Source organism: Lepisosteus oculatus, chromosome 3, assembly GCF_040954835.1.
Source record: "Lepisosteus oculatus isolate fLepOcu1 chromosome 3, fLepOcu1.hap2, whole genome shotgun sequence".
In the NCBI taxonomy this organism is placed as follows: domain Eukaryota; kingdom Metazoa; phylum Chordata; class Actinopteri; order Semionotiformes; family Lepisosteidae; genus Lepisosteus; species Lepisosteus oculatus.
In genome coordinates this window covers 19,443,784-19,460,280 of record NC_090698.1, presented here as the reverse complement: position 1 = coordinate 19,460,280, position 16,497 = coordinate 19,443,784, and the positions used below count along the sequence as shown (strand labels likewise).

Below are 16,497 nucleotides of genomic sequence, written 5' to 3'. Positions count from 1 at the left end.
TGTGCCAACTTCTTTTTTGTTGAGAAGAAGGACGGATCTTTGAGACCGTGTGTAGATTACCGCGGTCTCAATGCTATTACTGTAAAGAATCACTATCCCCTACCTCCTATTCGTGCTGCCTTAGAATCTGTCCAGGGTGCTACCATTTTGTTCTAAATTAGCTTTTCGCGGCACATATAATCTCATCCACATCCGCGAGGGAGACGAATGGAAATCGGCTTTTATTACCACCCATGGCCATTATGAATATCAGGTCATGCCCTTCGGTTTAGTCAACACTCTGGCCATTTTTCAAAATTTCATGAATTACATTTTCCAGGATATATTGCATAGATTCGTGTTGATCTATTTGGATGACATCTTAATTTTCTCCAGTGACCTTCAGGAGCACATTATCCACTTCTGAGAGGTTCTTAATCGCCTTATACAGAACAATCTCTATGCCAAGATGGAGAAATGCATTTTTCAAGTTTCTAAGATACATTTCCTGGGTTACATCATGGATTTCACCAAGACCAATGCCATCTGGGACTGGCCCACTCCCAGGAATTTGAAAGAGATTCAACATTTCCTAGGATTCGCTAACTTTTACTGTCGCATTATTAGACAATTACGGCCTTAACCCACAAAGGTCCCAATCAGGGTAAGTGGACTCCTGAGGCAGAATGCCTCAGAAAGGGGCAGTTTGTGTGGATGTCCACCTGGAACATACCTCTACGTCAACCCTCTCACAAGCTGGGCCCCCACTTTATTGGCCCCTTCTGAGTTGTTTCCAGGATAACCCCGGTCACTTACCGTCTCGCTCTTCCCCCAACCCTCCGTATTCATCCAACCTTCCACGATTCCCTTCATAAACCTTATCACCATTCCCCCCTCTCTAAACCTCAACCTCAGCCACCCTTTCCCCGGCTCACAATGGCTCACCTACCTTTTCAGTCAACAAGATTGTGGACACTCGCTGGCACAGGGGACACTGCCAATACTTGGCTGACTGGGAAGGATACGGACCAGAAGAGAGGTCCTGGGTCCCTGAAAGACACATACAGTACCTGCCAGGAGCCTCATCAAAGACTTCCATCGTTCCCTTTCTGCTACCCAGTCTGCGGTGTCAGGAGCCGCCCGTGGGCAGGGGGGAGGATACTGTACAATTAAATGTCACTGCATTCTCACGAGCACCTCTCCATGCTAACGCTCATGGACTAATTAATCAATTTTTATTCCACACACCCTTCCCTATTTATACCCTCTCACTCCACTCCTGTCCCCGCTCACTATTGAGGTTTTCTCACCTGTAAACGTCCTTTTGGATATTTTCCTTTGAAACCTTTTTTGTCCTTCTCGGCTCTAGTTTTTCCTAGTTCTGCTCCTGGACTACGGCTTCGCTTCAAGTTTGGATTTGGTTACCTTTTGGAATTTATCGGATTCTTGGCTCTAGTTTTCCATAGCTCTGCCTCTGGACTGCGGCTTTGCTTCACGTTTGGATTTGGTTACCTTTTGGAAATAATCAGATACTCAGCTCTAAATCGACTCCTAGATTTCGGCTTTGCTACACGTTTAGGTTTTGGTACTTTTGGAATTTTACGGAATCATCTCAGAGACATTCCACCTACTGCCTCGCATAGGGTCCATATATCCTGTTCCGTCATTTGCCTTCTGACACATACAAGCCTTGAAAAGACATTTCTTGTTTCCCCATCTAGTTAGCAAGAGGCTGTACACATGTGCTGCTAATATCTAGCTCATTCTTAGCATAAGTACCAATATCCTGAGCATCAGAAGAATAACATTGCTTTTAACAACAAAGTCATAAAGTCACTATCACATAAATATATTGTAGTAGTACAGTATATTGTATTAGTACTGTAGGTACACAAACATTTTATTCAACAGACATACTGTATAGGCAAATCATTATGCTGATTAACATTTGTCATCAACATGGCTGATTCACAGAGGCTCTATTGCCAAAATCATGCTACACATAGTACATACAAATAGCAGTACTAGCTCTTTTCTCCAAGTTTCCTTTTCCTGCCTTCCCTTTTGCTGCCAATGCCACATTGTGGTCCTAGTGAGACAGACTGACCTGATCAAGTCAAGTAGTTCCTCCATTGTTCCTCATGTGGCATTGTTGAACTTATCAGTTCATTCTAATGCTTCAATTCAGAGACTACAATATGATGATATGTTGAAATAATGTATATAAGTAGATTATGTAAACTGTTATGCTGTTTTACTAAGTTATTTCAACGAAAACAGAAGCATTTTGAAGAGCCATTTGCTGTCAGTAGGTTTTCTTTCATTATCTACCTTCCAAACGTTTTTTTAAATATCTTATTGATTCTCTTTTTCAATTTGAAACACTACTCACAGACATTCTGTCTGTACAGAAAGCACTAGCGTAGACATGTCCCATCTATGGGGTTTTGGCTTAAGAGGATTATCGGCATGGGTATTACTTACACTGTTCTCTCCAAGCAACAGCTATTTTTGGTGAAATCAGGGCAAAGCATAAACATGAAATTAAAGAGAAACCATAGGAGCTAGTGGTTATTGACATTAGGAGTGTTCAGCTCAATTAACGGAAGGGTGATGACAGTAAAAAAAAAATTAAAACTAAAAAAAAGTTCAAAATGCATACATTATATACTTGAAATTGGAGCATTCCATGTTTGTTAAAATTGGTGTACAATCAAGCTTTGGCCATCCTTTTATCATTCTTTTAATCACTCCTGGTACGAGTCACGGCTACGTGAAGCCTTCCCTCCAACCAAAAGGCACAGAGCGGTCCTACACCTTGAACAGGATACCACTCCATCCCAGGGAACATATACAGCACATGTCTTTGGAAGGTTGAGGGAGAACACCTATAGTATATGAAAATGGGTAGAACACACAAATGGAAGGCTTCTTGGTCTGAAATTGAACATACAACCCAAGAGATATGAGGTACTGTAGCTGTGCAGATCAGCATGGATATTGCACCATCCAATTTATGTTATTCAGTCCAAATAAAAAAACAATATTATTCTGTCTTGTTTTTTTAAAGTGTTGAAGTGCTAAAAATGAAAAATAGTCCAATTCATAGTCCAATGTGCTGCAAGTTACTAGGTGCTTCCCTTTTCTAGTATAATCTAGAATAATTCCACATCTCAGTATACTGTATATAGAACTTCCATAAGGTTCTAAATAGGAAGAGGCCATCTTGATTTTCTGTTTGTAAAACTGACACTGACAGAATGGAAACAGTTTCAATATCAGATATTAGGAATATATGACAAAATTCCAAGAAGCAACACACTACACTCGTGATCACTAAATTATACAGTACTTGAAAGTCAGCAAAACCTTTTTTTCACCCTAAAAAGGTTGTATCCTTGTGCCTTTCACAGTAGTTCGTAAACTGAAGTGTTTTTTCATGTCTAGATAAAGATTGTCAATTGTCAAATTTGGCAATCGCACAGCATATCATTCTGAAGTGCACATCACACCTGTTAAGAATTTGACTGCATGATTAAGTGCTAAATAGAAAATGCTTCAGCAGCACAACACGTACGTATGACATCTCCATATGAAATTATGCACTTTTGTGACACAACAAGAAAAATAATAGCACTGGGCTAAAAGCAGCAGCGTGAAACAGCACAGTAGATGGGAAAATAAAATATTTTTATGAAGTTACTGTCATAGTACATCATCTTTCATGCTTACTCTGTCAAACATTTTTTAGATGGCTAGAAATGACCATTTAAAAGGTTGCAGTAGCACAGAAGGATTTAATTTGCAGCTTAATATTGCACTTCTACTGTGGTTTTCTTTCATATTTTCTAATAATTTGCCTTCATTGCAATCTGCTTTTCTTTTAATAGGTTTCTCATGTTTCATTGCGATTTACTGCACTACACTGTAATAATAATAATGCTGTGATTTAAAATAGAAAATGCTTTTACGAACTCTACATCTTTACCCTAAATTAAGTTTACTGCTGCAAGTCATTGTCTATGAAGTACAAAATGCATGGCTAGATGGGTCTAAGCAGTTGTATTTTCATTTTCATTTTCAAGTTCACAATAGTAAAACACAGTAAAACAGTGCAAAGCAATATTACTGTATTTCTAAAGCAATATCTACAGTATACTGTACATAGAAAAAAGCCAAAGTTCCCAAGGTCGGCTTTCGTAAGGATGGCTTCACACAATAACTCCAGCCTTAACAAACAGACAGCTAAAACGTTTCGGGGGTTTTCAGCATTAAAACAAAATGTACTGTATACAACTTCCCCATTTATCATGTAAAGTTCAGCTCAGTTTTTTTTTTCTCCCTCATGATGTTGTTGTTTTGTTTTCTACCGCAAGCTGTTTCAACGACAGCCATTAAGTCAAAGCAGATACTCATCACATCACTGAACAGGTCAGTGAACTCTTTACTTGCGCGTTGCGGCAGAGGTACTGGAATTTCTCTTCCCTCCTCTTCTTCCAGCCCTCCCCCCCGCCCCCCACCACCACAAGTGCTTCGTTCAGCAGCTAGTCCCACTGCATTCGATATAACCTTCTATGTGCTCAGAGAAGCTCGGGCTGATTTTTCATCTGGAATCTATCCTTCAGCTCCCAGACTTGACTGTGACAAAAGCTTCTGGCTTCAACTAGAATGTACCTTCAAGGCCAAAACAAATACAGTGCTGGACATATTAATACTTAGGACACACGATATTAACACACAATGTTAACAGATAAATCTGAACCTTTTTTTGCTTTTAAAACCATTTTCTGAAACTGTTTAGTAGACGCAATTAGACTTAATAATATGTATACAATGTAATGTACACTACATAAGTAATAGGTATACAGACTTATTATACAGGCTGTGTACAAAAGATTATAAAGGAAGTACAAAATGCATGGCTAGATGGGTCTAAGCAGTTGTATTTCATTTTTACTTAATTATTTGAAACAATTAAAATGTGATAGCACAGTGTAAACCAAAAGTAAAGTCACTAGCATCAAATTTCTGTTTGCTCACATAAAATACATATTCTTCATTTCAGTCTTTATGACCTTAGGAACACCTAATTCTGTAACTTGCAAGTAACCAATTATGTACAAGCTACCACACAATTCTATCTGTTTCCAATCAAAATACATCATGTTCACTTTAAAAAAGGGTAGCCAGAAATTTTCATGAGTACTATTTTACAGTACATAAGGTGCGTGGTGCATTTAATTGCAACTCATTACATACTGTAGGTCTAATAACAAGGCCAAAAAGATTCATTCAGATTTGTCAGATTTCACAGTAACCGCAGACATTTTCAGAATCTCTGGTGTATCTTGATCTCTCCTTATGGTGAACCCCTCTAAAGTAACACAGATGAATATTTGAAAGGGGGTAAAAAGCAAGACAGAGATTTAATAAATCGCTGACAAAGTACTTCAATTTCTGTCAGTTCCACTTTCATTTCTGTGAACTTCACCACTTCATCTTACAGTACATGTTATATAAAAGGTAAAGCAAGCCTGCCCAGGTTCTCTGTGCTGACTGCATGACAAAGCTACTCTAGCGTGATCGATCAGAGCCTTTCACTGCACACCTACTGTATCTAGGGCTGAATATGTGAATAAGCTATTTGGTTTCTCTAGGCTTCCTAGCCAGATTAATACCTTCTTTCAAATCCTACTGTTGCTGCGCTGCAATATCATATCCAACTGGTTTTCATTTCTGTGCAGATGTGAGGCTGATCCCTGACATCTGATTAAACTTTATGATGGCTTTACCACCACAACCCTAAGAGGATAACAAATGGAGAATGTGCTATGTACTATGTGCTATGTGCTATGCACCAATTCCTGAGATAGATTTGTCTCTGGAAAATGTTCTTTCAAAAGAAAAAAGATACAAACTCCTTTTACAGAACTGTTAAACAGAGGCTACTCTTTTGTCATTGCTTGTCCATAAAAAAGCAATCATATAGCTGAAACATTAATAGTGATGTAGATTAACTAAGGTAATATATAATCATAATTCATTTTGAATCCTTCTGTCCCACACATAGGACACAACCGCTTACATTAAGACAAGAGACTATCACAAAGGTGATCATTCAAGTCACACTTAGATTTCTACAGTTTCAGGTACAGTACCATCTTCATATAAGCATGTAAAGCAGTGACAAAATAGAATGGAAAAGACATATGCTGCCCCTCACAATTAAAGTTCTCATAAAAGTTCAAAGATCTAGAGCTCTTATGTTCATTTCTTAAACATTTCCACTGCAACAAACTCACTGTATCTGTTCAATGCATAATGGAGGGGAGGATTTTTACCATTTATGACATCAAAGAAAAGTGCTTCCATTCTAAAACTGCAATCTCTCAAGGGACAGTGGTGTGCAAAGGGCAGACCTAATACAATTTTTTGACAATGTTTATGACAACAGTGTTAAAGTTTAAATGGGGGCCAGGAAGGTCCTTACCAATTCCTTGACCCCTGTACCATTCTGACCTTTGAGCAAACTGCACCAATAGTTATTAAAATCCTCATGGTGTCACGTCACTCCAGAGTGTTCTCCCTAAAGGCAGTGTACTAACCTCTTCACTTATCAAACAAAATGACCGACAGGAATCATCAATGAAACTTTTTTTCCATCTACATTAGATTAACACAGGATTAAAATAGTCAAATCAGTCAAGAGCACTTTGTAACCAGTTCTGACACAGTACAGTATGCACATACTGTAGGAATACCCTAAATTAATCCACATTGTGATGGTTCTATGATTTAATCATATAAGACCGAACAGAAAGATTCAAACCACACTTCTGCCTAAACTCCAGCGTAACAGACAATGACTTGTTTCAAAATGATCAGTTAATTAATTTCTATAACAGTCTTTCCATGTAACTGTGCAACTCTGGCCAGTCCAGCTCAATGGAGGTCTCCAAGTAATTAATCTTACTCAACATGCAATACCCTTCAGTGCAGCGCATTGCCACAGACAGCAGATTCACTGCATTTCTCCAGCAGTTTAACAGAAAGCTGCTGCAGTCTATTGCAGTGGAAGATGCACACAAACAGTAAGCATCTAGTTTTAATTAATCAAAATGTTTCCTAGGGGCAGAAAAGCCAGACTATTGGGCAATTCTAACATTTTGAGTGGCTATGTAGAAAAACATACTGTAGAGACAGGAAAAAAAAATCAGTATTCTTCCATAAATATATACGTTTTTATTTACAGAGTATTTAACATATATAAGACATTTTAAAATTATAGTTAACTACATTTAAAAAATAAATTTTAATACATTTGCTTAATCGTCCTTGACAGAATATTCTACAGTTAATGTGCATTGATACCAAATTTCATTAAACACCAGAAACCATATCTTATGGGGACTTTAGAAACCGCATTCTACATTGCTAGTGGACCCTGAACTATGAAAACTGTCTCTAGAGTAATCACAAATGATTGCGTTGTCCTTATACTTTTGGATTTTCTGGTTAAGATTGTTTTTTCTGTTTTCCAATACAGCTTCCTATTTAATGTGGCCAGACATTCATGAACCTTAAAAAATGTTTGCTAAACCAGTGGACCCCAGACTAGGAAGACTGTCTTTAGAGTATGCTACTGCTAGAGTCCATTTAACAGAACAATGCTTCACCTTCATATTGCTGAGAACTGACTAACAAAACATAAAAAGTAAAGTTCCTTATAATTAATCTGAAAATGTTTAAGTGATTTAATATTGATGTCTGAAGGGATAATTTTTCACTAAATGAATATAAGAAAGATTGCACACAAAAGGAGGCTGACTTTCATTGGGTTGCTTTTAGTTAGCTGATAAAATGATCTATTTTTAAAGTATATATGACAGAGTACTTTATATAGACAGTGAACAAGATACCTACTTTTGGTTCTTAGAACCATTCACTTTTCATAAGTTACTCCACAGAGCAAAGTTGAAAGATGGTGTGCAGTTACAGTAAATATAAGACTCTGTCAGACAACACCACTTAACTAAAAGGTGTTGCACAATGGAAAATCCCACTTTTATTACATATCCACATCATATTCTGAGCAGTTTTGTTTTTAGTTTAGTGCTTTTAATCATGATGTCATGTTGTAGTGCTGCATACTGTGTTTATTATAATCTTAGCATTACTCCACTGGACTTGATGACAAATGAAGCTTTTTTGGACATCAATGCATGATTTGAACTTTAAGCATATAGAATGACATGCAACCTTGGCCATTAATTCTATTAATTAATTTACCATTAAAACTAAAGCTTAAGCCCCAAATGTTACCAGCATTGCATTTATTTGATGTTTTTATTCAAAAACAACTTAAAACTATGGTATTTAAAATTAGCTTTCACACTAGTATAACTTTGAATATGTGCTAAATACACTGTAAATAAAAACATTGCAAAACATTCATAGCCATTTCACTGTTCAGGATAATATTCTATATAATCCATAACAATAGACTATAGATGGGAGCAAGCAATTAAATGAACTATGTCTGGAGGTGCTGTCATACATATTTTTGCTATTTCTTTACAGAATAGGAAAGAAGTACACAGTACTGTATATACCAAAATCACTTTAAAATTGATCTTAAAGGCTTTGGACCTTTAGTTATAGCAAAAGGTATTTTTCCCCAGGGTAATAACCTTTGCTTAAGTTAGAACAAAGAAACCTGGGTGATTTGATTGGATTCTACATTATAGATCCTGGGCACTGGTGAAGGTAATCTTTGTTTTTTCATTAAGAACAAGTTGATGTGATTGTCTGAACACAGACAACTCAGTGAAAGCCAAGGAGGAAAAAAGCAGTGAATAAATTATCTGGATCTTCAGGCTCCTCTTCTTTGACTACTCAAAGCAAGGACATTTGTAAGACAAGTATGAGTCTCCCATATTGCATTTCAGAACTTCACAGCACACAGGTTTAGCAGCATTGTGTCTCCATCAAAGACACAAAGGTACAATGTGACTTTGTTTCAGATGAGTATTCTGCTTTTAATTATTATTATTTGTCATAAACATCATATGGATTATACTACTAATAACACCATTCAACTTTCTCCACTCTTCATCTTCAAATCTCATCTCCTCTGCATTCAGCCTGCACTAAAGCACATAAACAAAAAAATCAAAACTGTTTCAGGCTACCATTCCTCATCCATCTCTTCTTTTTCACCTCTCTCAATTCTCCTTGACTGTTCCCGTGCTTCCTACATGACTAACCACATTTATCAGCTTGCCACATGTTTAACGTCACCCTCTGCCATTCTCTAACCTTGAACATTCAGGAATTGCTCTTCTTACCTCTTCTCTGCTCCTTCCGGGTTTCATGGTGTAGCTCCATCTCTTCAACCTTCCCTCTCTACAGCAACAGTATTTGCCAAGGATCTAAAGACCTTTTTTTTTCTCTCTACCCCCACTTTCTGATTTATCACATTTAGGTTTGCTGTCTTTCCCATCTTGGTAACACTGACCGTTACTCACAAATTTCAAACTTAATACCCAGTCTCTTCCTGGATAGATTTGCTGTACGTCATGTTCAACTCAGCCTTTCAAAATCTACTCTATAACAATGCCTCCTTCCCCTGCTCCCTCTCATCCCTATTACTTCTGGTTCCATCTCCCCTTCCTACAATACATACCTTTACCTTACTTATCTTACCTCATTCCTACTCTCCGCAGATCTTTTACATGACACACTTTGGATCAGCAACCCTTCCGACTCACCCAAAACTGTACAATTTGCTTACCTGTCAGGCCAGCTCATTCTTGACTCCCATGAGCCTGTGCCCAAAGCAGATACCTAGGTACATCAGGAGAAAACCTTCAGGTTTGTTTTTTCAAGAATCTCTTCAAGACCAACCTGTCGAGACTGCACATGTAAATCCTACAATGCATACTTTATCTGCTTATACAACATAACTCTCACCTTTGCAGTGCTACTTCACCCCCACTCACTATAGAAGTTGTGGATCTAAAACACCTTGTAATGGATATACTGTACAGTACATTTGCTATGAAGGCATGATAAATTCTAATCCTTATTCTTTTTGTCTATAATTACCCACCTTGCTTTGTAAAGTAGTGCCGTATCTTACTGCATTTTACTGAATTCTCATTTATTCAACCTAAAATATGCAACATTTTCACAACAGAAATTTGTACAATTCAGTAATTATTTTGAATGTGCAGTACTGAATATTGGTTTGATTAAAGCCATCGAAGTAATTACAGCCATCTTGTATCAGGCCCTTTAAACTCTGTATCAAGGACAGAGTCCTGTTATATAAAAAATGTGATCTCATTTCATACTTTCACGCTCAAGAATGACTACATTGTTATTTTTCATGATTGATGTAAATCTTAAAAAATAGAAAATAACTTATGGCAACAGCATGCCATGAAAATTGCTTTCAAGAGAACTGCACTTTTTTGACAAGAAGAATCAGAAAAAATGGATAACATACACTATATTTTAGCACCTAAAGAAAAAACAAGCCTCTTCAACATTAGTGTAAAATTTAATGATCAGAGATGAAAGGCTCTAGCCACCTAAAAAGGCTAATAAATTTACTGTAATATTAATCTTTATTAAAAGCCGATTTGTACATATTTGAGTATGTTAATCCTGCTTTGAAAATGCACCGGCAATTCACTGATGACTGGAAAAGCCCTTAAGCCCTTCAAGGCAAAATGTTTGACTGCTCAACACCTCTTTCTCCAGACATGAAAAACAGCAGAAGAGATCAAGGACAATCATGCTGCTTTATAAATTGAGAGGTTAATGCAATTCTGAAGTCATCACTGTCGATGTGGGTTAAAGGGAAATCTCTTCCACAAGACCGATGAGGGGTGTTCATTAAGACAAATGGGAAAATCTCTAGAATCTGAAGAAGTTATACAGTACGTTACATTACTGAATTTTCTCTAAGAAGACAAGTGTAAAACATCACAAAAATAAGTTTTTGCAGCTTGCAAATGGTAAATACACATTTTGTAGTTCACAAATGTCAGATTTCGATAAAAAATAAATGACCATGAAACGTCTTCATCAAGGCATATTGCTATATATATAAATCCTCTCTACAAACAGTAAATACAGCCTTTATTTATTGGTAAGAATATCTAAATGTGTTAACACCATTTGAAACTTTTGTATATTAAGTTTGAGTTTATTAAAAACTAGGAGTATGTTTCCAGAGGGTAACACAGAAACCTTGAGATGTTCTGCTCATCTTCCTCTCAAAATAGTGACATTTACATATACAGTATAATGTACATATATTTTAAGAATTTAAAATAGTAAAACAAGTCTGCTAAGACAAAGCTCTCAGTATCATTTTAGATTTTAAGCATAAAAATGTGATCAAAGTATTTTCATTAATTTAAGTAGATATAACATTAGAGTGAGTAATTTCACCCTAAAACTAATACTGTATTAACACCACATCCATCCCTACATTTCATCACACTTTCGTGAACAGATTTACCTGGACACATGGTTATAGTTCAATACCACAGCACGTGTGTTTCAGAGGACTCCAGCCTCAGATCCACTGATTTAATTCAAAGAGAAGTTGGGTTTCATCCTGCCACTCCCTTCTATCTACTGTACAATGCTACAGGCAAAAGTAGGTCTTAATGACCCACTTACTTTATTTTAATGAAATTGTGCAGAGAGAACGGGGACTACAAATCACCATTTAACAACTCTAATCATTGTTTTGGAGTATTGAACAAGTACAAAGAGTTTCAGAGCATTATATTATAATATTAAAAGAACCAAACTATACAAGTTAGACAACAGTTAATGGAATATTAACTGATGTTTAAGAGTCCTTTACTAAATGTTGCTACACATCTAGAAAAAGCATATTCGAATTTTTGGACCCTTAAAATCTGTGAAACAAACATATCTGAAATATGTTTTTAAACATAAAGAGGAAAGTGTCAATCAAAATATAAACGTCTACAGGATCTAAGAGGGTAGGGAATATATTCATGAAATAAGTTAATTGGTTAATTACTTAATGAATTAAATACAACAGGGTTACGTCACTTGTATCTCATACTATAATATAATAGAGAGAAAATGCTTTTCCTCGTATTTTGCGTACATGGTACAGAACCATGTTGATTGACCAATAGATTGGCTGATCAATCTACTGTATGACCAAAAAGTATTTACAATAGTATTCTGTATATTAGTTTCCAATTGAATAACATAAATAACATGTCACATATGTAACATATGTACATATTTTGTTTTACAAGCCAAATTCCAACAAAGTATTCAATTTATGTAGAATGTATAAATAAAATTATATAATATATTGAATTTATTGACATACCATGTTGATAGCTCAAATAACCCATATTTTATTTATTATTGTGTTAATACTACTGCAGACACTTATTCTATACTTTATTTATTTTCCATTTTCTATAAAGTACACTTAGCATACTGAGCTACTGGGTTACATAATGACCCTCTAACTCCTACTTCCTGTGTGCCTATATTAAACTTGCTTTTGTTTTACAAGAAAAAAGTACACAATCTTTCCCTACTCATGATAGCTATCTGCTATAAAGCTTATAAGGTATTTTTCTTACAAGGCCACCAAAATGAAAGATATCAATTTTAAAATCAACCACTTTGTCCAATCAGCTGGGAAACAGATGTCTGAAATAAAGAGAAGAGTCACTAGGGTCATACGCTATAGTGATATGGAGACCTCAACCATAATTCCAAAGAGGATTCTACCTTTTTGCCACAACTAATGTGTGCTCCCTGCATGTAATGGATACAAACACAGAGCATAAAAGCAAAATAACAGAAAACCTCTAGACCATCCAAACAAGTATGGAAAATGTACCTAAGTAGCAAAATGTAAAAATTAATGGAATAGGTGACAGCAGAAATTAGTGATATTAATACTTATTTATTTGGTTGATATTTTTGTCCAAAGGGAATTACAGAATTTAGACGTACCATTACCTAATTGCTGCATCTACAGTCAGTTCAGGTTTCCATTTATACATTTGGTCAATTATCTTGCTTAAGGAACAGGACTGTCCGCACCTGAAAGTGGAATTTGTGGCTTTTCGAGAGAAAAGATCTGTAACCACAGTTTTGAGCTACCACAGCATTACAACTGGGAAGTCATTAACATGACAATAGTTAGGACAAGCTGCAAGAACAGGTCATTGTTGACAAGAAACCTGGAATGACCTAGAGAAGTGAGATTCTGAGGGAAGAAGTGAGATTAAATCAAGACATTTGCTATAACAAGTTGGGTTAGAACATCTGGCGTCTGACAGCCTGACAAAAAACTCTTCATCAGCAGAGGATTGAGGATGTGTATGGTACAGGCCCATGGTCTGTTGCTTTTGCTCCTTATACTGTATGTACTGTAGGCTGGTGAGCCCTAAGCTGAGTTAAACAGCTGTCCATGGCTATATACAGAAGAAAATAGTCTGTTTAGAAGGTTCAGCTTTCTGATGTAAAAATGTCAGAGCTAATTAATATTCACATTACTGTAATTGAGAGACTGTTCCCAAAAAGACACTAAAGTTCTGAAAGATGTTCCTTGTAAGATGTTATATATGTACAACCTTTATATTCAATACAGAATATTACAGTATGTCAGTTACAACAACTTGCAAGTGAAAACTAATCATTGCAATACATTTCTGTAAACTAATAAAAATGTTAAAACTCAGTAAAACTTTATTGGAATAATGCTTCACACGCCTATAATTTTTTCTAGCATCTTCTGCCTTGCTAATTAAATAACAAAAGCTCTATAACTGATCTTTGAAACCTGTGAGCACTAAGCCCTAAGAATATTTAACTGCACATAAATTTTGCACTAGGATAGGATCATACCCTATCACAGCGATGTTTTTTCTGGTAGAGGGTGATCAATTTCAAGTCACATAATTGAATTAGCTTACAATGGCAAACTGATATATAATAGTTATAGAACTAACATAAATAATGAAGTTTACAAAGTGGCAACAATAGGTCTGTGAAGACATTTGTATTAATGACTAAAGACGTGATGATAACGAAGAAAAGCTACAATGTGTCCATTGGAGCCTTTCCTGGAACTCTAACAAAGATGTTATATTACATTTTTTCCCGTATTTTTTGTGTGCCATTAAAAGTGTCTCATTTAAAAAGATCGGAAACGAGTTTCTAACAGACCACACGTCTTTTGACAGGTCAGTTGTTTTTGAGCCTCATCTTCAAAATCTGACTGAGCAGCACCGTCATGAAAAATAACAATTGACTTCAGCGCAAGCAGTCCAGAGGGACAGGTCAGAGAGTTACTGTACATTGATACAAACCTTCGACTCAAGGTCTTTTCACAGAACATGCAAAAATATTCCTGCGCTTCAATACACTGGCTATGGCCTATTATTTCTCCCTGCGCTATAAACGACTGACGAGTGAGAATTTGTTAAGTGAGAAAGCGTGGATGATCTAGACTTCAAACAGTGTATCCCCACAAACGCCTTATTATTTCAGACAATGAAATCCCACCCTTATTTCTATTGCCAGACACCACAAATTCCAGAAACAAATGCACTTTGTCTCTTCGGCTTGTAAGCAAACTTTTTCTTGACGATTCTTAAGAGCACTTACATTCCTTATTGCACTGGATTCTGAGACATCAAACGAACTACAAGAGACAAAAATAAAATAACAGAAGGGAATTGTGGACAGTTACATAAAATAAAATTATATTTGCAATTAATGTTTTTATTCCCACGTTTTAATAATAAAGTCTGTAAGAGGAGCGTTTGTTCTCTATTTTACACGTAATACAATGAAATGTAATGTAGAAACAATGCACCTTTTTGATTTCAAACGGTGGAATGTGTAAGTATAGAACATACTGTGATTGCAATACAATAAATGTGAAATAGTAGTATTTTTCTTTTTGCTAGTATATATGGCATTGTATATATCAGAAATGGAGTTACAAAAATAAACGCGAAAGATATTTATGTTGTCAGAATGATTGTTATACTGTCCACAGTCAGTGACAGCGCTTGTATAACGGAATCTATTATTGGCCATTTTTTTTGTATCATCACTCCACTGTATCATACAATTTTTCTTACACCGCTGCAGGAGGAAAAGACCAAAGATTGACCCCCCACAACCCCCAGCAGTATACTGTGCACACCGTACACTGTTGAGGGCGTAATGCATTAAAAATCTTTGCTATTGAAGATGAACACGCAAACTAATACTCGTTAAGATTCTAGGTGATACTGCGATGAACGATTTTAACTAGCTATTTTTCTAACTTTACCCTGATTTAAAAAGAGACCGATTAATAAATACCCTTTACACCGACTAGCTAAACGTAGCTAAACCCACACACCTGCTGTGTGATTCTGCTCGTGGTCAAGTATTGCTCCGGTGTAACGCCTGTTTCTATTTCTGTATATTTCTATGTATACAGTACCTTAATTGAGTTACGCTACACACTGATAGCTTTGCACACCGAAATCGCAGAATGACTGAAAAACGGACTAACAATTAACATAACACAATAATGCAGGAGCTAATTCTGAAACTGAAAATGAAAAAATCTTAAACTGGGTTGGACATTACTGAGAAAACAATGTAAAAAATCGATGCATGTGACGAAGCGTGTTTAATCTCAGACATCTAAATGCAAATGGTAAATGATCTAGTACATCTACTTTGAAAGATGTATGTCTATTTTCATATTATTACAACGTGTCTTAGCCAGCTACACTTCTACTTATTTTTCTCCGTCCGTTTTTTTTTTTACAATGGCATCAGTCGACTTCATTAACCTTTGCAGCAATCAATATTCACCACCCCACCCTTCGGGCAGGTTAGCCTCTCTGCATCAACATCAACATCACCTACCATTCCGTGCCAGCTGACGACGATCCTGGTCCAGTTGACACAGTCCTTTTCAATACATTCCGCCGGGCGAGGTGCAAGCAAAGGGACGCAGTTATCTCTGCCAAGGATTTATTTTTGTAAGGAAAGAAAGGATAGCCTCCGAACAACAACAACAACAAAAAAATAAATAAATTAAAAGGGGGGGGAATCAGAGATTTCCTTGCTGAATCACACTCCCCTTCACCGTCTTGCAACCATTGTGCTGCAAGATGCTGGCTGTACCATTGTGGAACCTACCAGAGGAAGATGGAAAGAGGGGTTAGGGAAATGGGTTGCTATAGAAACCTAAAGGAGCACACATGACGTCAAAGGGCCAAGTAGTCTCTGGAGGAGGGGGGAGCTGGGCTGATTCTGCACCGTCCTCCTCTCGCTAGCTCTAGTTCCTTGCTATGACAGGCTGACGCTAACACTGAACCCACCTCTCTTCCCACCCTGTTCAGCGTTTTCAGCACCGCAGGCTGACACCACAGAATGGAAAAGTAGCGGGTAATAAATAATGGAGGGATATCACTCTATGCT

General features: G+C 36.7%; 1 protein-coding gene across 7 annotated transcripts in view; it reads right to left on the bottom strand.

Annotated features, from left to right (window-relative positions):
• The window catches only part of mapk10 (mitogen-activated protein kinase 10), a 103,516-nt gene extending 87,306 nt beyond the window's left edge, over positions 1-16,210 (bottom strand). For 2 of the 7 annotated variants that reach the window (XM_015340152.2, XM_015340153.2), the window contains exon 1: positions 15,940-16,021. In XM_015340152.2, coding sequence (XP_015195638.1) covers positions 15,940-15,942 — 3 coding nt within the window. In that variant the 5' untranslated portion in view covers positions 15,943-16,021. Of the gene's footprint in view, positions 1-928; positions 1,015-14,673; positions 14,711-15,939 lie in introns of those variants that run through there. The other 5 variants (XM_015340154.2, XM_015340156.2, XM_015340143.2 and 2 more) reach the window with 4 other exon arrangements.
• Between the last annotated feature and the right edge of the window lie 287 nt (positions 16,211-16,497).